General features: G+C 44.8%; 1 protein-coding gene across 3 annotated transcripts; it reads left to right on the top strand.

Annotated features, from left to right (window-relative positions):
- The first annotated feature begins 2,665 nt into the window (after positions 1-2,665).
- LOC124545421 (REPTOR-binding partner) lies at positions 2,666-20,311 on the top strand. 3 transcript variants are annotated; one of them, XM_047124356.1, is made up of 4 exons: positions 2,666-2,779; positions 11,224-11,317; positions 11,548-11,669; positions 19,986-20,311. In XM_047124356.1, the coding sequence occupies exons 2-4, from the start codon at positions 11,227-11,229 to the stop codon at positions 20,082-20,084; spliced, it is 312 nt and encodes a 103-aa protein (XP_046980312.1). In that variant the 5' UTR covers positions 2,666-2,779; positions 11,224-11,226; the 3' UTR covers positions 20,085-20,311. The 3 variants fall into 3 exon arrangements, with proteins under 3 accessions (XP_046980312.1, XP_046980305.1, XP_046980297.1); XM_047124349.1 differs by lacking the exon at positions 2,666-2,779 and adding an exon at positions 2,875-3,004; XM_047124341.1 differs by lacking the exon at positions 2,666-2,779 and adding an exon at positions 3,013-3,202.
- Positions 20,312-21,494: the final 1,183 nt, after the last annotated feature.

The raw sequence follows: 21,494 nt of genomic DNA, 5'->3' as shown, positions 1-21,494 counted from the left end.
ATAAAAGGCAGATTCATCTACATATCGACTTAAAAAAAATCTAGACTGTTATGAATATATAGTTATAACGTTTTTTCACACATTAGCTGTGCGGGTACACGTTGCCACGCTGCCTTCCTTGGTATCTTTAAAGTAAGAGCGAAAAATGGCTGAAAGAGAAATTGTTTTACACTCTTAAAGAATTTGAAAACTAATCAAAAGTTGACCTGATTTACTAAATGACTCGAATTACTGCTTGTTTGTAGCGTGTCCCACGCCACAACCCTTGCCACCTATCCCATCCTTTCGCTATAGTGTTGACCAGAACAGCATAAGCATTAAGTGAAGCCAATACATCGGATTTCCGGCAGTTCTCCACAAAGGTGGCCTACAGCGATGGATTAAGTTGCACATCACTGTCACATGCAGCCACTGGAGCAGTGGTATGGTATCACTCTGCATAGTAGCCAATGGAGCAGAGGCATGGTATCACTCCCCTTAGCAGTCAAAACCATGGAGATGCTGCATCGCTCTGCACTACTACCTAAGTTGTGCTCTGCAGCTTAGCTGATAGTTCATGGTTTCGAATTCAAGGTTTCTATTCAATGAGTATGTGATCATGGAGTGAGCCTAGTCACAGTAGAAAAATCCAACATGATTCTTAGAGTTGTTCCACAGGCATATGAGTATCCAGCCACAATGTGCATCAGACTGAAGTGGATACTCTTCAACATTGAAAACAGGAGAGAGACTGCACTGTACATTGGGCTTTAACTTCTGACAGGACTATTCAGGACCAGCATGATACATCAATTTGTAAGTTGCGTATTTGTATTCTTTCATCAAAGTATGTCATAGAAAAGTGACTGTTATAATTTGTGTGATGAAGACTCCAGAAGTCATGCCTATTGTAAAGTAGTCAGTTGCACCCCAGTCACACTGACACCAATTGCAGCTTGGAAAAATAGAGACATTCAGTTTCTATCTTCCTGCTATGCATTATTCTTCCTTTGGAATCTTGTCTTACATATGTAATGAATATGTAAGTAACTGAATAATCTCCAACTCAAATTTTCACCGTTAACAAAATTGGGAAGTTTTGTCTATGACCTCTATCCTTTTATTGTGTGTACCTTGGTAACTTCTTAATAATATTTAGTTTCTTATTTAACTATTAAGCATGGTGTGTAATCTTTGTGTATCATCTATTTTCTTTTCTGTGTGTTCTTTTATTGTCTGTTCTTTAGTTATTTGTAGTACAATAGAGAATCTAAGTAAGTCTCCTGACATGTCAATTATGCTTTATAAAATCTCTTGTGTATTACTGATAATGACATCGATTATATGCAATAGCTTAAAGACGGGTGAATAAAAACATAAATAAAAAATTCAAATGTTGTCAGTGATACCACCAATAAAGTGGAATGGGACATAAAGGGCAAAGTAGTTTGGCATGGAAATTTTGAAGTTGATGTTGTTGGTGGGGAGAATGGGGGAGAAGGAATTAACCTATTTGCGTCAGCCTTACATTTGTTATAATTGTCACTTCTTAGTCTTTATGCTATGATTTTTGAATGTTTTCATACACTATCTCGAAAAATATAATACGCCAGGAATAAGGCAAAAACTATTTGGAACATTATTAAACAAGAAAAACACAAAACTCGTAATCCAAATGAAACTGAACCCACAGAAAACAGCTCTGGCAAAAATTGTGACACTTTCAAGTTGTTGGCCACCACTGGCCATCTCTGTGTGCCAATGATTATGTCCCTGCATTTGGTTATAAACAGTGTGTCAAGTAATAAAGAACCAAACAGAGTTGTGTTATATTTACTTGTGCAGACACTATATGTACCCCCAAAGGATTATTTTCAAAAATACATCCCCTAAGTAGATTGCAGTGATCTACTGGCTATGATGGCGTTGCTAACAGATTATTGAAAAGTTGTGCTCACTTGACACGATTATCGTTAAGATATCTTTATAATCAATCAACGACTCAGTGCGTATTTCCTGAGAGACTTAAATATATGGCAGTAACATCCATCTACAAAACTGCAGATATGCAAACCACCTCTAATTACAGATCATTATCCTTATTTCAAAGGCATTTGGAAAGGAAAGAAGGAAAATGAGAGTTTGCCTGTTGTGAAGGGAAATTTTGGAAGACATAAATGCATGGTTAGATGGGGATATGAAACATCGTTCTTCTGAATGCAAGTCCAGTGTCTTAACACCTGCATCACCTTTCTCAGTCAAAAGTATTCGACAATATGGTCTATGATAGAATACTGAAGCATTAAGTGAAAATTATGTAGATTTTACAATAACTGAGCAGTGCTGTCAGCTACTCTGTGTGTAAGTAAGAACATAAATTGATTAAGTAATTATCATTTAATAAACGTTTTCTATGTGAAACGACTGTTTCCCGACGTCGTTTCCTACGTATAACGAAAACACAATGGATGAGATAAGTGGACTGTTTTTCCATACACATTTTTGTTATGTACTTAAATGTTATGTCACTTTTCAGCAGTTTCCCCTACAAAATTGACCAGACACACCCATTATGATTTTTCTTTGGCCATTAATAAATTTAGCGGTAGTTCCTTAGTTCTGATATTATATTCTGACTTCTTATGTCATGGATGGCATCTCATAACCTTACTTTCACCGTTCGGTACTGGGCTAGGCGAACTGACGTCGTGTTGAAGTTTGTCTAATGTGAGCACTCCACCATTTGACGACGTCGCCTGACATTCATTTCCATTTATTCCTAGTGTGATTCGGCCTTCAGGTACAGTAATTCATTTCTTTTTGACAAGTAAGGTCTGCACTGTTTTCTGTTCAGTCAATATCATATTGACAACAGAAAAATCCGCGTCAACGTTTCTAAAAGCAAGGTCCTGAAGAATTAATTCTGAACTTGAACACCCATGTGCAAAGATGACGTGATAATCAGAGTGATTCCTGTAGCGAGTGAGGTGATAACTGCTTGTCCTTGATGTGGTGATCGTCATTCGTAAGTAATACACATATCTCTGTGTTAAAACGTCACGCTTATGAGAAAGATATTTGTTGTCTTTGTAGTTTTGACATATGAATTAAGTGTTCTTTGTTGTTACTTTAGTTACATGTTCTGTCATAGTGACATTCGGTAATGTGTATATGAATGGATTTCGAGGAGAAATATCTGGACCACCAAGAAAATGATGAAATGGTGAGAATGTAAGGTAGAAGTAGAATGAACAGGCAAATAATGTGGCTGTCTGCTAGGACATGTGTTGATTTGTAGGTGGATAAACCTTTATCTGAAGTCGTAGCAGATCCGTAGAGGTGCTCCTCATTCTATTATCGAGCATCAAAGACAGGAGGATATATATTTTACGATATTTACCACAGAACTCATCATCACCATGCTACTTTAGTTAATCATATTGACAGGTGTGATCTGATAATCGTCGTGACGAGAATTACTGGATTACTACTATTTATATTGCGTGACGCACATTTTTAATAAACCACATCAAATTTGTGTAGCTCGATTTGTATGCATCTTGCACGGGTCGCGCGTGTATGTGTGGCTACTACTTGGTCATGAAAACATTTCTTTGTATCCTGATAAATTCAGTTTAATTAAAATAAGCATGTTAGTCTGTATGATTTCTCTTGTTTACAGTGAATGCATAGACATGTACCTGTACCTTTTTTTAATAGTGATGTTATTTGCCTATACGTACAGCTCTAGTTTGTGGGCACAAGTATTGACGGGTGCTATATTTGCTGCATGGGGTTAAGCTATGTCAGCAGTGTTTTAGGCTTACTATTTTAGATGCTAACAGCATGTCCCATGTTCATATTATGGCCTGCCTGAAATCCACTGTATTTCACGTGGGTAGACAGCTCCACTGTATGGCTTAATGATGGAGGAATCCTCTTGAGTCCGATATTCTGGTGATAAGTAACTTTTCAGTTCAGTATCAAAACTGTTCAATTATCCAGTTAGGGAGTACCCAGGAGTATGTTATCAGAAAGAGCGTATCTGAAGATCTGTGGGTTGGAGAGTGAAATGTTAAATCTATTTATTGGGCAAATTTGTTAGAAAGTTTGAAAACAGAAATGGATAGCCTATGATATTACAGTGAAATCTGTGAAATATACGACAGAATCAGTTTTTAGGTCAGGCCAGTGCAGTCATATCAACATGATGACTTAAAAAATGCATTCATTAAATTAAAGGAGAAGAAAATTGGATTCTGATTGACTGGAATTTGACTGTAGGAAAAAGAAGAGATGGAAGTCGCATAGTAGAATTTTGCACTAACCATAATTCAATTATTTCTAATATCTGCCTTGAGAATCATGAAAGAAAGTTGTTCATATGTAGGGGACCTGGAGATTTCAAATTTCTGGATGGATTATATTGTAAATTTAGACAACAGATTTTAAACTCCAAAACATTTCCACGAGCATTTATTCGCCCTGTCCATAATTTGTCTTGAAAATCGGAAAAAAAAAATCTTAAGAAATTATATAAAGATGGGACCTTGATAAGTTGACACAGGCATAGTTTGATGATAGTTTCACAATGAGCTTTAGGCAGCAGTTAACTTAAACGTGCAATGGAGGAGAGAACACAACAGCAGCTAGACATGAGGTGTGCCAGAGAAAAGTGGTGGATAATGCATGGGATATTAAATTTTATTGCTGAGAGAAAAAAAGCAGGCAGGAATAGCTAGAGAAGAAATGAGAAGCATGCAGGAGCATGATTGAGTGAGAAAATAAAATTTAGAGATCTTTGGGAAAAGACAAGCACCTGTATGAATGTTATGAGCTCATATTGTAAGCTAGTAGTAAACAGAGTGGATGGCGGAAAGGCAGAAGGAATGTACAGGTGTAGTACTGATTTATGAATGGAAAAATTCTTCAGGATAATATAATGAAAAGAGAACTATTCCAGTTCATATAAAAGATATGAAACATACCATCCAGATTTAGGTTTTGTGGTGTTTCCTTAAGTACCTCCTGCACATTTTCCTTCTCATCCTTACAAAACTGAGTTAATTGTAGATACCTAAGAACATTGATAGGAGATTAAACAGTAGCTTTTTCCATCAAATTAGGTGCTGGTCACTGGACTCATATGGGGAAACAGGTTTCATTTGTACCCTTTATTTCATTAAATCAATTCAGGCAAATACTGGAATAATTTGTTGGTAGGTCATGTCTGATTTGGTCTTCCATCCCTGTTCAGTTGTTCTATATCTGACAAATGTACTGTGGTAGGGAATTAGACTATTCTACTTTTCATCTGGTTATTTATTAAACCCATAATAAGATTATAACCCTTGCAAGTTATGGAAAAATGTTGGAAGAAAGTATAAGAGAAATGTGCTAAAAAGTCACTAATCATATATATCATTTGCTAGTTAATCATCCTTTATTCAGGTAAGATTCTTCCAAATGGCAGTGTCACAGATCATCTTGTGGTGTTTTTGAATTGGTCATTTCGGATTGGTTCAGTTAGCCTTTGTCTTCTGTCGTGAATTAGATTCCAAACGTCTCCACTGTACCGCATGAGCTGATGCGTGCAATACTGTTTATGATGATTCACTCGGATGCTGTTCTCGGCATACCATTGGTGCAATTTCAGTGTCAGGTTTCATCCACCTCTCATCTGTTACCTGACAACACCACTATGGCACATGCTGCATGCATATTCATTAGTAACTTGCAGTCAACAGGTACACGTTAAACACAACTCGGTCACACCACAAGGAAAGGGGTAATGTGCATGGAGAAAGAAAACAGTTTCTGATCAGGCAGCTACGTAACTGTTAGGTCTGCTGACCAGAAATACCGTAAGACCCTTCTGTTCATTAACAAGCTTGTTTAATTGTACATTTATACTGGTTTTTGTATTTGCTTCTTATTGTAGACATTTGTTTCATGAATAAACTGTAACTTTTCCACACATTGGCTTTGACCACTGACATATCCCACTTTATTCAGAAGTTTCATCAGTGTTTTGACACACACACACACACACACACACACACACACACACACACACACACACACACACCTGTGATATTTAAGAAGCAAAGACCTTACTCAGTTTCATAAATTATCTTCTCTGGTGACACTTCAGACATTCCGCCAACAAGAGGCCAGGAAAAATTTAATTGTAGCAGCCATATCGTCACCCATAGCGGCAACCAAAGAACGGCTACTAAATTTTTTCGTGAGAACTGTACCTAATACCTGACAAAATAAACAACAAAAACTGTCAAATCATTAACAACATGTAGAAGTAGCAATTTCAAAGCTGAAAACAAACCAGTAACCAATGAACCTAAAACAGCATGTCAATGCAACAGAAACAAAACTCCCAGTGGCACACTAACATCACTCAAAGAATTGAGAAACATAAATACCTCACCCTAGAGTGCACAACATGCTCTCTGCAAAATCAGTCCATTGCAAACATGACACAACTCAATAATGCAACACAACTGTTACTTTGAGTCAAAGCTGACATTGGTATCCCAGCTTTTGGTTGACCCCTTGGTTGGTAGTGTGCCATTTCATGTAGCCATTAGGAAGCTAGTTCTAAGTAACTTGCATTAAATATCTGCTGCCACATCTATCTTTTTCTGCTTTTTTAATTCTAATTGTATAACAAATGCCACAAAATAAGTTTGTCACTTTTGTGAAATTAGGGTCAAATGGAACGCACAGTCTATGGTGTATAGACAATTTGGATTTAGTTTCAGAATAAAGACTTGGTTGTGAAATTATTTAATGTCAATGGTGCGTTCCACCCTTTACAGGCATCTCCAGATTGTCTATAAAAACAAGAAACCAGTCAACTAGCAACAGAGGAAGGCGTATGGTCCTATCTTGCATGACTTAGCAGGTAAAATGAACTGAAGGTAATAGGAACTTGCATAAAAGCATCTGGATATGAAACCCATGTCATACAACTATATAAAACAGAAAAGTGGTGGAATAGTAAAGTACTCCATCTATCATTAAAACAAACAAAATGTAAGGTGGACCTAATTAGAGGAAAAGAAAACCACTAGTTCATCATCAAGAAGGTACAGAAAGCCGCAGAAATTTCAACAACATATCACATATTATTTTGAACGCACCAAGTGATACCCCCATGGTAGTCCAAAATAGGGCCACGCTTGCAAAAATGAAGGTGGTATGATCGGTTTTATTGTTTTTATACACTCCTGGAAATTGAAATAAGAACACTGTGAATTCATTGTCCCAGGAAGGGGAAACTTTATTGACACATTCCTGGGGTCAGATACATCACATGATCACACTGACAGAACCACAGGCACATAGACACAGGCAACAGAGCATGCACAATGTCGGCACTAGTACAGTGTATATCCACCTTTCGCAGCAATGCAGGCTGCTATTCTCCCATGGAGATGATCGTAGAGATGCTGGATGTAGTCCTGTGGAACGGCTTGCCATGCCATTTCCACCTGGCGCCTCAGTTGGACCAGCGTTCGTGCTGGACGTGCAGACCGCGTGAGACGACGCTTCATCCAGTCCCAAACAAGCTCAATGGGGGACAGATCCGGAGATCTTGCTGGCCAGGGTAGTTGACTTACACCTTCTAGAGCACGTTGGGTGGCACGGGATACATGCGGATGTGCATTGTCCTGTTGGAACAGCAAGTTCCCTTGCCGGTCTAGGAATGGTAGAACGATGGGTTCGATGACGGTTTGGATGTACCGTGCACTATTCAGTGTCCCCTCGACGATCACCAGTGGTGTACGGCCAGTGTAGGAGATCGCTCCCCACACCATGATGCCGGGTGTTGGCCCTGTGTGCCTCGGTCGTATGCAGTCCTGATTGTGGCGCTCACCTGCACGGAGCCAAACACGCATACGACCATCATTGGCACCAAGGCAGAAGCGACTCTCATCGCTGAAGACGACACGTCTCCATTCGTCCCTCCATTCACGCCTGTTGCGACACCACTGGAGGCGGGCTGCACGATGTTGGGGCGTGAGCGGAAGACGGCCTAACGGTGTGCGGGACCGTAGCCCAGCTTCATGGAGACGGTTGCGAATGGTCCTTGCTGATACCCCAGGAGCAACAGTGTCCCTAATTTGCTGGGAAGTGGCGGTGCGGTCCCCTACGGCACTGCGTAGGATCCTACGGTCTTGGCGTGCATCCGTGCATCGCTGCAGTCCGGTCCCAGGTCGACGGGCACGTGCAACTTCCGCCGACCACTGGCGACAACATCGATGTACTGTGGAGACCTCACGCCCCACGTGTTGAGCAATTCGGCGGTACGTCCACCCGGCCTCCCGCATGCCCACCATACGCCCTTGCTCAAAGTCCGTCAACTGCACATACGGTTCACGTCCACACTGTCGCGGCATGCTACCAGTGTTAAAGACTGCGATGGAGCTCCGTATGCCACGGCAAACTGGCTGACACTGACGGCGGCGGTGCACAAATGCTGCGCAGCTAGCGCCATTCGACGGCCAACACCGCGGTTCCTGGTGTGTCCGCTGTGCTGTGCGTGTGATCATTGCTTGTACAGCCCTCTCGCAGTGTCCGGAGCAAGTATGGTGGGTCTGACACACCGGTGTCAATGTGTTCTTTTTTCCATTTCCAGGAGTGTAGATAATCGGGTGATGTCCTGAAGGGTTGAAACACATCATTGACATTAAAAAATTTTGCAGCCAAGATTGTTTTTATTTCGAAATACATTGGAAACTTGTTGCTGTACCACTCTGCCATGGAGTGGAATAATTTTTATTTAGATTTTTCACAATTATGTATATGCATTGCTAAACAAACTTTTGTTGTGTGCCATGTGCTGCTCCTCTTGTCTTGTACTTAAAACCAACTGTTTACATTCTCTTCTTTACATGCCCTTCTGTTTGTTGCATCATACAATGAGCCAACATTCCACTCCAAACATGTAAGTAATGGCACTGCCTTTTCAAGGACTCAATTGTTTCAGGTTATTAATTAAATTCACAAATATAACAGGAGGGGAGATTTGACTATTCTCTCCTGATTATGACTTTGGCATAAATAAGTGAAGTTCACAGGTACAAATTTATCATAGCTATGAATTATCAGACAAAGAGCAGACATTTTTTTTTTTAAATACTTGAAAGCTGTTTGTTCCTAAAACTCCTTCATACTACTTGCAGCATTTGTAAATGTTTAAACTTGGTGGTAAAAAATCTGATGAAATTTGGATTACTGGTAGAGGAAGATGATCTATGTATGGAAGGTGTTACATTTTGTCTAAGTATGAAAACAAAAGAAGTATCTTCAGTGACCCAGTTAAAAGTTTCAGTAAAATGTTAGCTTTGTTGAGTTGTCCATATTAGAATTTTGAGGTTTTGGGGGGATCATCAAAGACACCAACCACTTTCTCGAATGCCTGGAATCCTTACCCAATCTGTTACCTCCGGAAACCATCCTTGTAACCATTGATGCCACATCCTTATATACAAATATCCCGCACGTCCAGGGCCTCGCTGCGATGGAGCACTTCCTTTCGCGCCGATCACCTGCTACCCTACCTAAAACCTCTTTTCTCATTACCTTAGCCAACTTCATCATAACCCACAACTTCTTCACATTTGAGGGCCAGATATACCAACAATTAAAGGGAACAGCCATGGGTACCAGGATGGCCCCCTCGTATGCCAACCTATTTATGGGTTGCTTAGAGGAAGTCTTGGTTACCCAAGCCTACCAACCAAAGTTTGGTACAGATTTATTGATGACATCTTCATGATCTGGACTCACAGTGAAGAACTACTCCAGAATTTCCTCTCCAACCTCAACTCCTTTGGTTCCATCAGATTCACCTGGTCCTACCAAATTCCATGCCACTTTCCTTGACGTTGACCTCCGTCTGTCCAGTGGCCAGCTTCACACATCCGTCCACATCAAACCCACTAGCAAGCAACAGTACCTCCATTATGACAGCTGCCACCCATTCTATATCAAATGGCCCCTTCCCTACAGCTTAGGTCTTCGTGGCAAATGAATCTGCTCCAGTCCTGAATCCCTGAACCATTACACCAATAACCTGAGAACAGCTTTCGCATCCCGCAGCTACCCTCCCAACCTGGTACAGAAGCAAATAGCTAGAGCCACTTCCTCATCCCCTCAAACCCATAACCTCCCACAGAAGAACCCTAAAAGTGCCCCACTTGTGACAGGATACTTTCTGGGACTGGATCACTCACTGAATGTGGCTCTCCAGCAGGGATACGACTTCCTCAAATCCTGCCCTGAAATGAGATCCATCCTTCATGAAATCTTCCTCACTCCACCAAGAGTGTCTTTTCGCCGTCCATCTAACCTTCTTAACCTCTTGGTCCATCCCTATGAAATCCCCAAACCACCTTCCCTACCCTCTGGCTCCTACCCTTGTAACTGTCCCTGGTGTAAAACCTGTCCCATGCATCCTCCCACCACCACCACCACCACCACCTACTCCATTCCTGTAACCCAGAAGGTGTACACGATCAAAGGCAGAGCCACGTGTGAAAGCACCCATGTGATTTACCAACTGACACGCCTACACCGTGTAGCCTTCTATGTCGGAATGACCAGCAACAGACTGTCCGTTCGCATGAACGGACACAGGCAGAGAGTGTTTGTTGGTAATGAGGATCACCCTGTGGCTAAACATGCCTTGGTGCATGGCCAGCACATCTTGGCACAGTGTTACACCATCTGGGTTATCTGGATACTTCCCACTGACACCAACCTATCAGAACTCCGGAGATGGGAACTTGCCCTTCAATATATTCTCTCTTCCAATTACCCACCAGGCCTCAACCTCCGCTAATTTCAAGTTGCCGCCCCTCGTACCTCACCTGTCATTCAACATCATCTTTGCCTCTGTACTTCCGCCTCGACTGACATCTCTGCCCAACCTCTTTGCATTTACATATGTCTGCCTGTGTCTGTATACGTGCGGATGGATATGTGTGTGTGTGTGTGTGTGTGTGTGTGTGTGTGTGTGTGTGTGTGTGTGTGTCCTTTTTTCCTCCTAAGGTAAGTCTTTCCACTCCCGGGATACACTAGCAACTTGTAAATTATTAAGTGTACATATGTGAAGCTCAAATATCCTTCTCTGATAATGTTTTGAATTGTAGAACACTTAATACCATTGTTGAAGATGCAAAAATTATTTGTAAATTTCTTATATTTTTATTTATCCAGGAAATGAATCGGTGTGAACGTAAAGAAGGTGGTAAGCGTGGTCGGAAGCCTGGTAGGAAATCAAGTGACAAAATTGATGTGAAAGCAAAATTAGGTGAGACAGAATTTTGATCCCTCATTTTTGGACATCGTAGAGATACCTGTAAAATATTGTCCCTTTCTGTATCATAGTTTTTTTTTATTGATCATACATATTTCACAGAAACTTAAATTGCATTTAGTCATGAAATTACTCACTAAACACAGTGTAGATGAATTATATTTGGTTTAACATGGTTGTCGCTGATTGCACTTTCTTTTCTTTGCTATCTGTACGGTTTTTAGAGCGAAGCAGACAAAGTGCAAGAGAATGTAGAGCAAGGAAAAAATTAAGATACCAGTACTTAGAAGAACTTGTGGCTGACCGGGAAAAGGCTGTTCTAGCACTGCGGAAGGAACTTGAAAAGGTAAGGAATGCCATTATCCTCTGTGTTCTCTTCTTTTATAAATGAGAGCCTTCCTTCCTATAGGAAAATAAACCAAAATTGAAACAACCGTTTAATTTGTTGTTGACTGAATAACAAACCTGGCTAGCAGTTACTTCATACTTTTCACCATCTCATTAGACATTGTTTATATAGGGCAAATTATCTAAAACTTGCGTCACAAATATTGTGGAAATGGAGAGTTGTATTGATGTGCGACTTTTGGAGAATGGATTGATAGCCAGGGGCTCATATTGTTAGCCGATCAACACTTAGAAAGTGTATTTTTGTGCAAAAATAAGCTTTCTTGAATAGGAAAATGCCTGTTGAAATTAATATACTAAAAGTCAGTGGTGTTTATTGCTGGATTCTAGCAAATAAGATGTTTGAGAGATTGCATTTTCAAAATACAATCTTCCAAACATCTTACACTAGAATCATTTTTTCACTCAACACTTGTACAATACCTGTGATAGGACAACCAAAGAATGACATTAGTGCATGTACTAGTTACGTGGATTCTGACCAGTAATGAGACTAGTGACCCTGACAGGTTGTGTTCAAAATAACCACCAGCAGTGACAATACATGCTTTGTCTGGTATGGAATGACTGCTTACACATGCTAGGGTTTCAGCAGTGATGTCTGAGCAGGCTGCAGTAGTAAGTTATTGCACATATTGTCAGATGTAGTTTGTATATCCTTGTAGACAGTGTCTTTCAACTTTCCCCCCAGAAAGTGTACAGATATCAAATCCAGGGAACAGGCTGGCCAAGGTACAGGTCCTGTGTCCAATCCAATGATTTGGAAACCAAGGACCTGCAGTAGTACTTCATGCACTATGGGCTGGACTGCCATCATGTTGTTACTACAGGTTCCTCCTAGTCTGCAGAGGAATGTCCTCTAGCATCCATGGTAGATGGTCAGTTTGGAGGCTGTGATACTTGCGCTTGTTGAGTGTTCCATCTACGAAAATAGTGCCTGTTCTGTCAGTTTACTTGGCTGTGATTGGTAAATGTGGCTTCATCACTAAACAAGATGCTTAATTCGTCTACAGTGTCCTGTCTTAATGCTCATGTACAGAACTTAACATGATTCTCATAATTGTTTCCATACAGCTGTTGATGGAGAGATATGTGATAGGCATGGAACTTGTCAATGGAGAATGTATAGGATACTTGCCTGATTCAAGCCACATCCGTGTGTGGTTGCGTACGAGGTAATGTGCAGATCAACTGCAACAGCAGCAAGAATATTAATTGCCCCTCTCCTGTCGCCGCTTGTTTGCTTCTGTCGGTCGCCGCTTGTTTGCTTCTGTCGGTCGCCGCTTGTTTGCTTCTGTCGGTCGCCGCTTGTTTGCTTCTGTCGGTCGCCGCTTGTTTGCTTCTGTCGGTCGCCGCTTGTTTGCTTCTGTCGGTCGCCGCTTGTTTGCTTCTGTCGGTCGCCGCTTGTTTGCTTCTGTCGGTCGCCGCTTGTTTGCTTCTGTCGGTCGCCGCTTGTTTGCTTCTGTCGGTCGCCGCTTGTTTGCTTCTGTCGGTCGCCGCTTGTTTGCTTCTGTCGGTCGCCGCTTGTTTGCTTCTGTCGGTCGCCGCTTGTTTGCTTCTGTCGGTCGCCGCTTGTTTGCTTCTGTCGGTCGCCGCTTGTTTGCTTCTGTCGGTCGCCGCTTGTTTGCTTCTGTCGGTCGCCGCTTGTTTGCTTCTGTCGGTCGCCGCTTGTTTGCTTCTGTCGGTCGCCGCTTGTTTGCTTCTGTCGGTCGCCGCTTGTTTGCTTCTGTCGGTCGCCGCTTGTTTGCTTCTGTCGGTCGCCGCTTGTTTGCTTCTGTCGGTCGCCGCTTGTTTGCTTCTGTCGGTCGCCGCTTGTTTGCTTCTGTCGGTCGCCGCTTGTTTGCTTCTGTCGGTCGCCGCTTGTTTGCTTCTGTCGGTCGCCGCTTGTTTGCTTCTGTCGGTCGCCGCTTGTTTGCTTCTGTCGGTCGCCGCTTGTTTGCTTCTGTCGGTCGCCGCTTGTTTGCTTCTGTCGGTCGCCGCTTGTTTGCTTCTGTCGGTCGCCGCTTGTTTGCTTCTGTCGGTCGCCGCTTGTTTGCTTCTGTCGGTCGCCGCTTGTTTGCTTCTGTCGGTCGCCGCTTGTTTGCTTCTGTCGGTCGCCGCTTGTTTGCTTCTGTCGGTCGCCGCTTGTTTGCTTCTGTCGGTCGCCGCTTGTTTGCTTCTGTCGGTCGCCGCTTGTTTGCTTCTGTCGGTCGCCGCTTGTTTGCTTCTGTCGGTCGCCGCTTGTTTGCTTCTGTCGGTCGCCGCTTGTTTGCTTCTGTCGGTCGCCGCTTGTTTGCTTCTGTCGGTCGCCGCTTGTTTGCTTCTGTCGGTCGCCGCTTGTTTGCTTCTGTCGGTCGCCGCTTGTTTGCTTCTGTCGGTCGCCGCTTGTTTGCTTCTGTCGGTCGCCGCTTGTTTGCTTCTGTCGGTCGCCGCTTGTTTGCTTCTGTCGGTCGCCGCTTGTTTGCTTCTGTCGGTCGCCGCTTGTTTGCTTCTGTCGGTCGCCGCTTGTTTGCTTCTGTCGGTCGCCGCTTGTTTGCTTCTGTCGGTCGCCGCTTGTTTGCTTCTGTCGGTCGCCGCTTGTTTGCTTCTGTCGGTCGCCGCTTGTTTGCTTCTGTCGGTCGCCGCTTGTTTGCTTCTGTCGGTCGCCGCTTGTTTGCTTCTGTCGGTCGCCGCTTGTTTGCTTCTGTCGGTCGCCGCTTGTTTGCTTCTGTCGGTCGCCGCTTGTTTGCTTCTGTCGGTCGCCGCTTGTTTGCTTCTGTCGGTCGCCGCTTGTTTGCTTCTGTCGGTCGCCGCTTGTTTGCTTCTGTCGGTCGCCGCTTGTTTGCTTCTGTCGGTCGCCGCTTGTTTGCTTCTGTCGGTCGCCGCTTGTTTGCTTCTGTCGGTCGCCGCTTGTTTGCTTCTGTCGGTCGCCGCTTGTTTGCTTCTGTCGGTCGCCGCTTGTTTGCTTCTGTCGGTCGCCGCTTGTTTGCTTCTGTCGGTCGCCGCTTGTTTGCTTCTGTCGGTCGCCGCTTGTTTGCTTCTGTCGGTCGCCGCTTGTTTGCTTCTGTCGGTCGCCGCTTGTTTGCTTCTGTCGGTCGCCGCTTGTTTGCTTCTGTCGGTCGCCGCTTGTTTGCTTCTGTCGGTCGCCGCTTGTTTGCTTCTGTCGGTCGCCGCTTGTTTGCTTCTGTCGGTCGCCGCTTGTTTGCTTCTGTCGGTCGCCGCTTGTTTGCTTCTGTCGGTCGCCGCTTGTTTGCTTCTGTCGGTCGCCGCTTGTTTGCTTCTGTCGGTCGCCGCTTGTTTGCTTCTGTCGGTCGCCGCTTGTTTGCTTCTGTCGGTCGCCGCTTGTTTGCTTCTGTCGGTCGCCGCTTGTTTGCTTCTGTCGGTCGCCGCTTGTTTGCTTCTGTCGGTCGCCGCTTGTTTGCTTCTGTCGGTCGCCGCTTGTTTGCTTCTGTCGGTCGCCGCTTGTTTGCTTCTGTCGGTCGCCGCTTGTTTGCTTCTGTCGGTCGCCGCTTGTTTGCTTCTGTCGGTCGCCGCTTGTTTGCTTCTGTCGGTCGCCGCTTGTTTGCTTCTGTCGGTCGCCGCTTGTTTGCTTCTGTCGGTCGCCGCTTGTTTGCTTCTGTCGGTCGCCGCTTGTTTGCTTCTGTCGGTCGCCGCTTGATTGCTTCTGTCGGTCGCCGCTTGATTGCTTCTGTCGGTCGCCGCTTGATTGCTTCTGTCGGTCGCCGCTTGATTGCTTCTGTCGGTCGCCGCTTGATTGCTTCTGTCGGTCGCCGCTTGATTGCTTGTGTCGGTCGCCGCTTGATTGCTTGTGTCGGTCGCCGCTTGATTGCTTGTGTCGGTCGCCGCTTGATTGCTTGTGTCGGTCGCCGCTTGTGTGCTTGTGTCGGTCGCCGCTTGTGTGCTTGTGTCGGTCGCCGCTTGTGTGCTTGTGTCGGTCGCCGCTTGTGTGCTTGTGTCGGTCGCCGCTTGTGTGCTTGTGTCGGTCGCCGCTTGTGTGCTTGTGTCGGTCGCCGCTTGTGTGCTTGTGTCGGTCGCCGCTTGTGTGCTTGTGTCGGTCGCCGCTTGTGTGCTTGTGTCGGTCGCCGCTTGTGTGCTTGTGTCGGTCGCCGCTTGTGTGCTTGTGTCGGTCGCCGCTTGTGTGCTTGTGTCGGTCGCCGCTTGTGTGCTTGTGTCGGTCGCCGCTTGTGTGCTTGTGTCGGTCGCCGCTTGTGTGCTTGTGTCGGTCGCCGCTTGTGTGCTTGTGTCGGTCGCCGCTTGTGTGCTTGTGTCGGTCGCCGCTTGTGTGCTTGTGTCGGTCGCCGCTTGTCTGCTTGTGTCGGTCGCCGCTTGTCTGCTTGTGTCGGTCGCCGCTTGTCTGCTTGTGTCGGTCGCCGCTTGTCTGCTTGTGTCGGTCGCCGCTTGTCTGCTTGTGTCGGTCGCCGCTTGTCTGCTTGTGTCGGTCGCCGCTTGTCTGCTTGTGTCGGTCGCCGCTTGTCTGCTTGTGTCGGTCGCCGCTTGTCTGCTTGTGTCGGTCGCCGCTTGTCTGCTTGTGTCGGTCGCCGCTTGTCTGCTTGTGTCGGTCGCCGCTTGTCTGCTTGTGTCGGTCGCCGCTTGTCTGCTTGTGTCGGTCGCCGCTTGTCTGCTTGTGTCGGTCGCCGCTTGTCTGCTTGTGTCGGTCGCCGCTTGTCTGCTTGTGTCGGTCGCCGCTTGTCTGCTTGTGTCGGTCGCCGCTTGTCTGCTTGTGTCGGTCGCCGCTTGTCTGCTTGTGTCGGTCGCCGCTTGTCTGCTTGTGTCGGTCGCCGCTTGTCTGCTTGTGTCGGTCGCCGCTTGTCTGCTTGTGTCGGTCGCCGCTTGTCTGCTTGTGTCGGTCGCCGCTTGTCTGCTTGTGTCGGTCGCCGCTTGTCTGCTTGTGTCGGTCGCCGCTTGTCTGCTTGTGTCGGTCGCCGCTTGTCTGCTTGTGTCGGTCGCCGCTTGTCTGCTTGTGTCGGTCGCCGCTTGTGTGCTTGTGTCGGTCGCCGCTTGTGTGCTTGTGTCGGTCGCCGCTTGTGTGCTTGTGTCGGTCGCCGCTTGTGTGCTTGTGTCGGTCGCCGCTTGTGTGCTTGTGTCGGTCGCCGCTTGTGTGCTTGTGTCGGTCGCCGCTTGTGTGCTTGTGTCGGTCGCCGCTTGTCTGCTTGTGTCGGTCGCCGCTTGTGTGCTTGTGTCGGTCGCCGCTTGTCTGCTTGTGTCGGTCGCCGCTTGTCTGCTTGTGTCGGTCGCCGCTTGTCTGCTTGTGTCGGTCGCCGCTTGTCTGCTTGTGTCGGTCGCCGCTTGTCTGCTTGTGTCGGTCGCCGCTTGTCTGCTTGTGTCGGTCGCCGCTTGTCTGCTTGTGTCGGTCGCCGCTTGTCTGCTTGTGTCGGTCGCCGCTTGTCTGCTTGTGTCGGTCGCCGCTTGTCTGCTTGTGTCGGTCGCCGCTTGTCTGCTTGTGTCGGTCGCCGCTTGTGTGCTTGTGTCGGTCGCCGCTTGTGTGCTTGTGTCGGTCGCCGCTTGTGTGCTTGTGTCGGTCGCCGCTTGTGTGCTTGTGTCGGTCGCCGCTTGTGTGCTTGTGTCGGTCGCCGCTTGTGTGCTTGTGTCGGTCGCCGCTTGTGTGCTTGTGTCGGTCGCCGCTTGTGTGCTTGTGTCGGTCGCCGCTTGTGTGCTTGTGTCGGTCGCCGCATGTGTGCTTGTGTCGGTCGCCGCTTGTCTGCTTGTGTCGGTCGCCGCTTGTCTGCTTGTGTCGGTCGCCGCTTGTCTGCTTGTGTCGGTCGCCGCTTGTCTGCTTGTGTCGGTCGCCGCTTGTCTGCTTGTGTCGGTCGCCGCTTGTCTGCTTGTGTCGGTCGCCGCTTGTCTGCTTGTGTCGGTCGCCGCTTGTGTGCTTGTGTCGGTCGCCGCTTGTGTGCTTGTGTCGGTCGCCGCTTGTGTGCTTGTGTCGGTCGCCGCTTGTGTGCTTGTGTCGGTCGCCGCTTGTGTGCTTGTGTCGGTCGCCGCTTGTGTGCTTGTGTCGGTCGCCGCTTGTGTGCTTGTGTCGGTCGCCGCTTGTCTGCTTGTGTCGGTCGCCGCTTGTCTGCTTGTGTCGGTCGCCGCTTGTCTGCTTGTGTCGGTCGCCGCTTGTCTGCTTGTGTCGGTCGCCGCTTGTCTGCTTGTGTCGGTCGCCGCTTGTCTGCTTGTGTCGGTCGCCGCTTGTCTGCTTGTGTCGGTCGCCGCTCGAATGCTTGTGTCGGTCGCCGCTCGAATGCTTGTGTCGGTCGCCGCTCGAATGCTTGTGTCGGTCGCCGCTCGAATGCTTGTGTCGGTCGCCGCTCGAATGCTTGTGTCGGTCGCCGCTCGAATGCTTGTGGCGGTCGCCGCTCGAATGCTTGTGGCGGTCGCCGCTCGAATGCTTGTGGCGGTCGCCGCTCGAATGCTTGTGGCGGTCGCCGCTCGAATGCTTGTGGCGGTCGCCGCTCGAATGCTTGTGGCGGTCGCCGCTCGAATGCTTCTGGCGGTCGCCGCTTGATTGGATCTTACACTACCACTTTCACGTAACTGTTTGAAGAGTTTGATAAATGATTGTTGAGATGGTTGATGTCTGTTGGGATATCTGCAGCATGCATCATACAAGAATGAACTTTCTTATTCCTACATTCTCCATACACATGAGATGTGGCTTTTTCTGCAATGGTGAACCTCGTTGTCCTCTCATCACCTGCTGCTTGCACTGTCACACCCTGACTAGCAAGTTGCGGTACACTCAGGGAACACACAATCTGTCTGTAATCAAACATAACAACATTGTACCCATTAACTATGCGGGTTGAATGGCACGAACAAGTGCCAGTGTGGAAACTTCTCAAAACATGGTAGCTTGTAAATTAATTGCTCTAGGCTCGTGCAGTGAACTCACCGACATTCTAATTGACCATACTTCTAGTTTGTTAATGTCAAAAGGCATTGTTCCATTAAAAAATGTGTGCTTGCACAGAAAATACACAATCTGTCTGTTGGTTAACAATACGGGTCCCTGACTACCAGCCCATTGTGTGAAAATGGCTCATCAATAGCACTTTCCAGTGCAAAATGTACGTGATTGAACCTGTTTATCTATTCCTGGAAGGAACTGAGAAACACTGTGCCAAGCTCAAAATCACTGTCAGAGATACCTTCTTATGACAGTTGATTTTCCATATCTTGAAGCAGTCTGGCAGTCCACAAAGAATTGCTTTGGTTGCTGAAAGGTAGTGCTTGCTGCAGTAATGGTGTTTGGTACATTGCATGTGCCTCCTGAGTTATTGTAAATTCTGAGTATCTTTTGCAACACAATCAGCTAGATGGAACGATAAGAGGTGCTCTCTGTTCAGTCCATTTTTAAAAAATAAATTAATTTGATGTTACAAATGATGCTGACTGAAGTCATGCTGTAAACTTGCCAAAAAAAAAATGCTACTGTTGTAGGGCATGTTTCTTCTTGGCCCCGTAATCTGTTGAGAAAGTGGAAGCATGTTGTAACAGTTTTTATGAGGCACATGTTTTGTTCGATTATTAGAGAACACACAACTGCTATGGATGCTGCTCGCAAATAACTCAAACGGAACAGTGAAAAATTGACTAGGCAGGTCGCACTGTTAAGAATACTGGCAAGGCTATAGTCCAGACACAGAAAATAAGATGTGCATATACACACAATGTAATTGGCACTAACAATTCCATGTAGTATTTTGTTACTGAGTTTCTTCTTCTTGCTAAAAATTTGCCTGCTGCAAAAATTTCTGGGCATTCATGTTTCATCAGTGTTTATTATGTTGTAATTATTTTGAACTGTTGCTGCCACTTTCATAAAAAAAAGCCAAAATCTGTTACTTTCAAAAGTGGCAACATAACTGCCTGCAACTGACTTTGATCTTGTAAATCTTTGAAAATATTTTAGGATCCATTCTTGTGCAATATAGATATTATAACTCATTTAATTATATTGGATAAATTGTATATGTGCTTTCTGGACAAATTAATTTGTCATTGTTTGCACAGGCTCAGACACACAAATGTTCATTAAGCTGTATCCTGAATGTTATTGAGAGTTCATTAAATTACTGTTGCTTACATTTTATTTATGTGTGTGTTATGGCCTTTCAGTTGGTGCTTTAAACCATTTATATGCTAAAATCTAAAGTTTCTTTAACTGCTGAATTGTTCATGTTGTAATAACAGTATGACGTTTTGTCGCATAGTTCATTATAAAGATTTAAATGATATCATTTGTAAACTTATTTGGCAAGTGTGAGAAATAGTATACTGACAATATTTCCTGCCCTTTTTGTGGTTACAGTATAGATTGTGGGGAAAGGAACTAGATGAAGGCCGTATGCCAGAGGGCATGCAGGTACTTCTGGAGGAAATTGGAGCTGTGAAACAAGAAAAGTGTTGAACTTCAGTATGGACACAATTTTGAGTATTGTGTATCTTTTTTGTACATATAAATGCATGATGGAGAATTTTTATGTGAAAATTATATAAATGTAGTTTTCAGTTTTTGAATGTTGATATGTTCTGTACATATTGTTGTGTAAATCTGTCCACTGTACTCAAAAGAATGTTAATGTGTAAAGATATATGTAACATGATGGAGCATATTATCTACAGAAAAATAACCAACTTTTCTGCTTGATTCTTTTTTGGAAGATACAAAGATGGCCAAGAAAGTGTCTTGGATATTAATATTTTTTGTAAACTTTTGATGTATTAACCAGGGAACAAAGAGCTGTTGTTGCCTTACATTGTCACATGTTCTCCTACAGCAAAAAAACTCTCTCTCTCTCTCTCTCTCTCTCTCTCTCTCTCTCTCTCTCTCTCTCTCTGTGTGTGTGTGTGTGTGTGTGTGTGTGTGTGTGTGTGTGTGTGTGTGTGTGTGTGTGTGTGTTTTGCTTGGAGAAAATAAATGTGCATCATATTACTGCGCAGATAGTCAAAGTAACTGTAAAAATATGTCATGAAAGTACGTTCCTTTTGATTGGAATACACTGAACTGGCTTTGGCAAATTAATATATATGTCCGTTTAATCAGGTATAGTGTCATGTTTGTCATTCAATACACCTTGATTTCTCAGTGACAGCTAATGGGCTTACTTACTGTTCCTTGAAAAGAAACTTTAAAATGTAGGCTTAAGTGCTTTACCAATAAAGAACAGAACAGCTAAAAAAATAGTTAAATCTGGCCATGGACCGAGTTTCTTACTTCACTTCTAATATTAACATGTTGACTGCCCTAGCTTGCCAGTACACACAGCTGAGCCTTACGTGCGACACGGACTTAATCTGGTGGTGAAACTTCCATCACTACGTGTGACAATCAAAGGGTTAATCTCAAATATTTCTGACCATGTGAGTGGGATTATAATGGAAGATGCATTCCCCTCACAAGAACAATGTTTACGTAATTGACTTCCTGCCTCATGAGAATGTAAACATGTTGGTACATAGATGTAAATGATTTACCTGGAATATATTTAATGTACGTTAATCTTTTTTTGTATTCAAAGCATACACCTGGTTTTCCACTTTGCTATGCTCATCCGTATTGAAACAGATGACCTGATTTTAGTCCTATACATTCAGTTTTGTCACATTGCTTATAACCTTTTCTCATCATGTTCGATATTGTTTAATGTCTTTTACAACTCTAACATATCTTCCATGCAGTTTTTTCATCCCTGATTTAGAGCATAAAAATTAGTGGGTTGTGAAGATCCATGTTATTGTTTATTGTGCTAAAATTCACATAGTATTATGCAGCTAAGTATGTTCTATGGCGTGAAGCCTCTGTCCACTGCTCCCAAAA

This window comes from Schistocerca americana, chromosome 1, assembly GCF_021461395.2.
Source record: "Schistocerca americana isolate TAMUIC-IGC-003095 chromosome 1, iqSchAmer2.1, whole genome shotgun sequence".
Lineage (NCBI taxonomy): Eukaryota > Metazoa > Arthropoda > Insecta > Orthoptera > Acrididae > Schistocerca > Schistocerca americana.
This window is presented reverse-complemented; position numbering and strand designations above follow the sequence as displayed.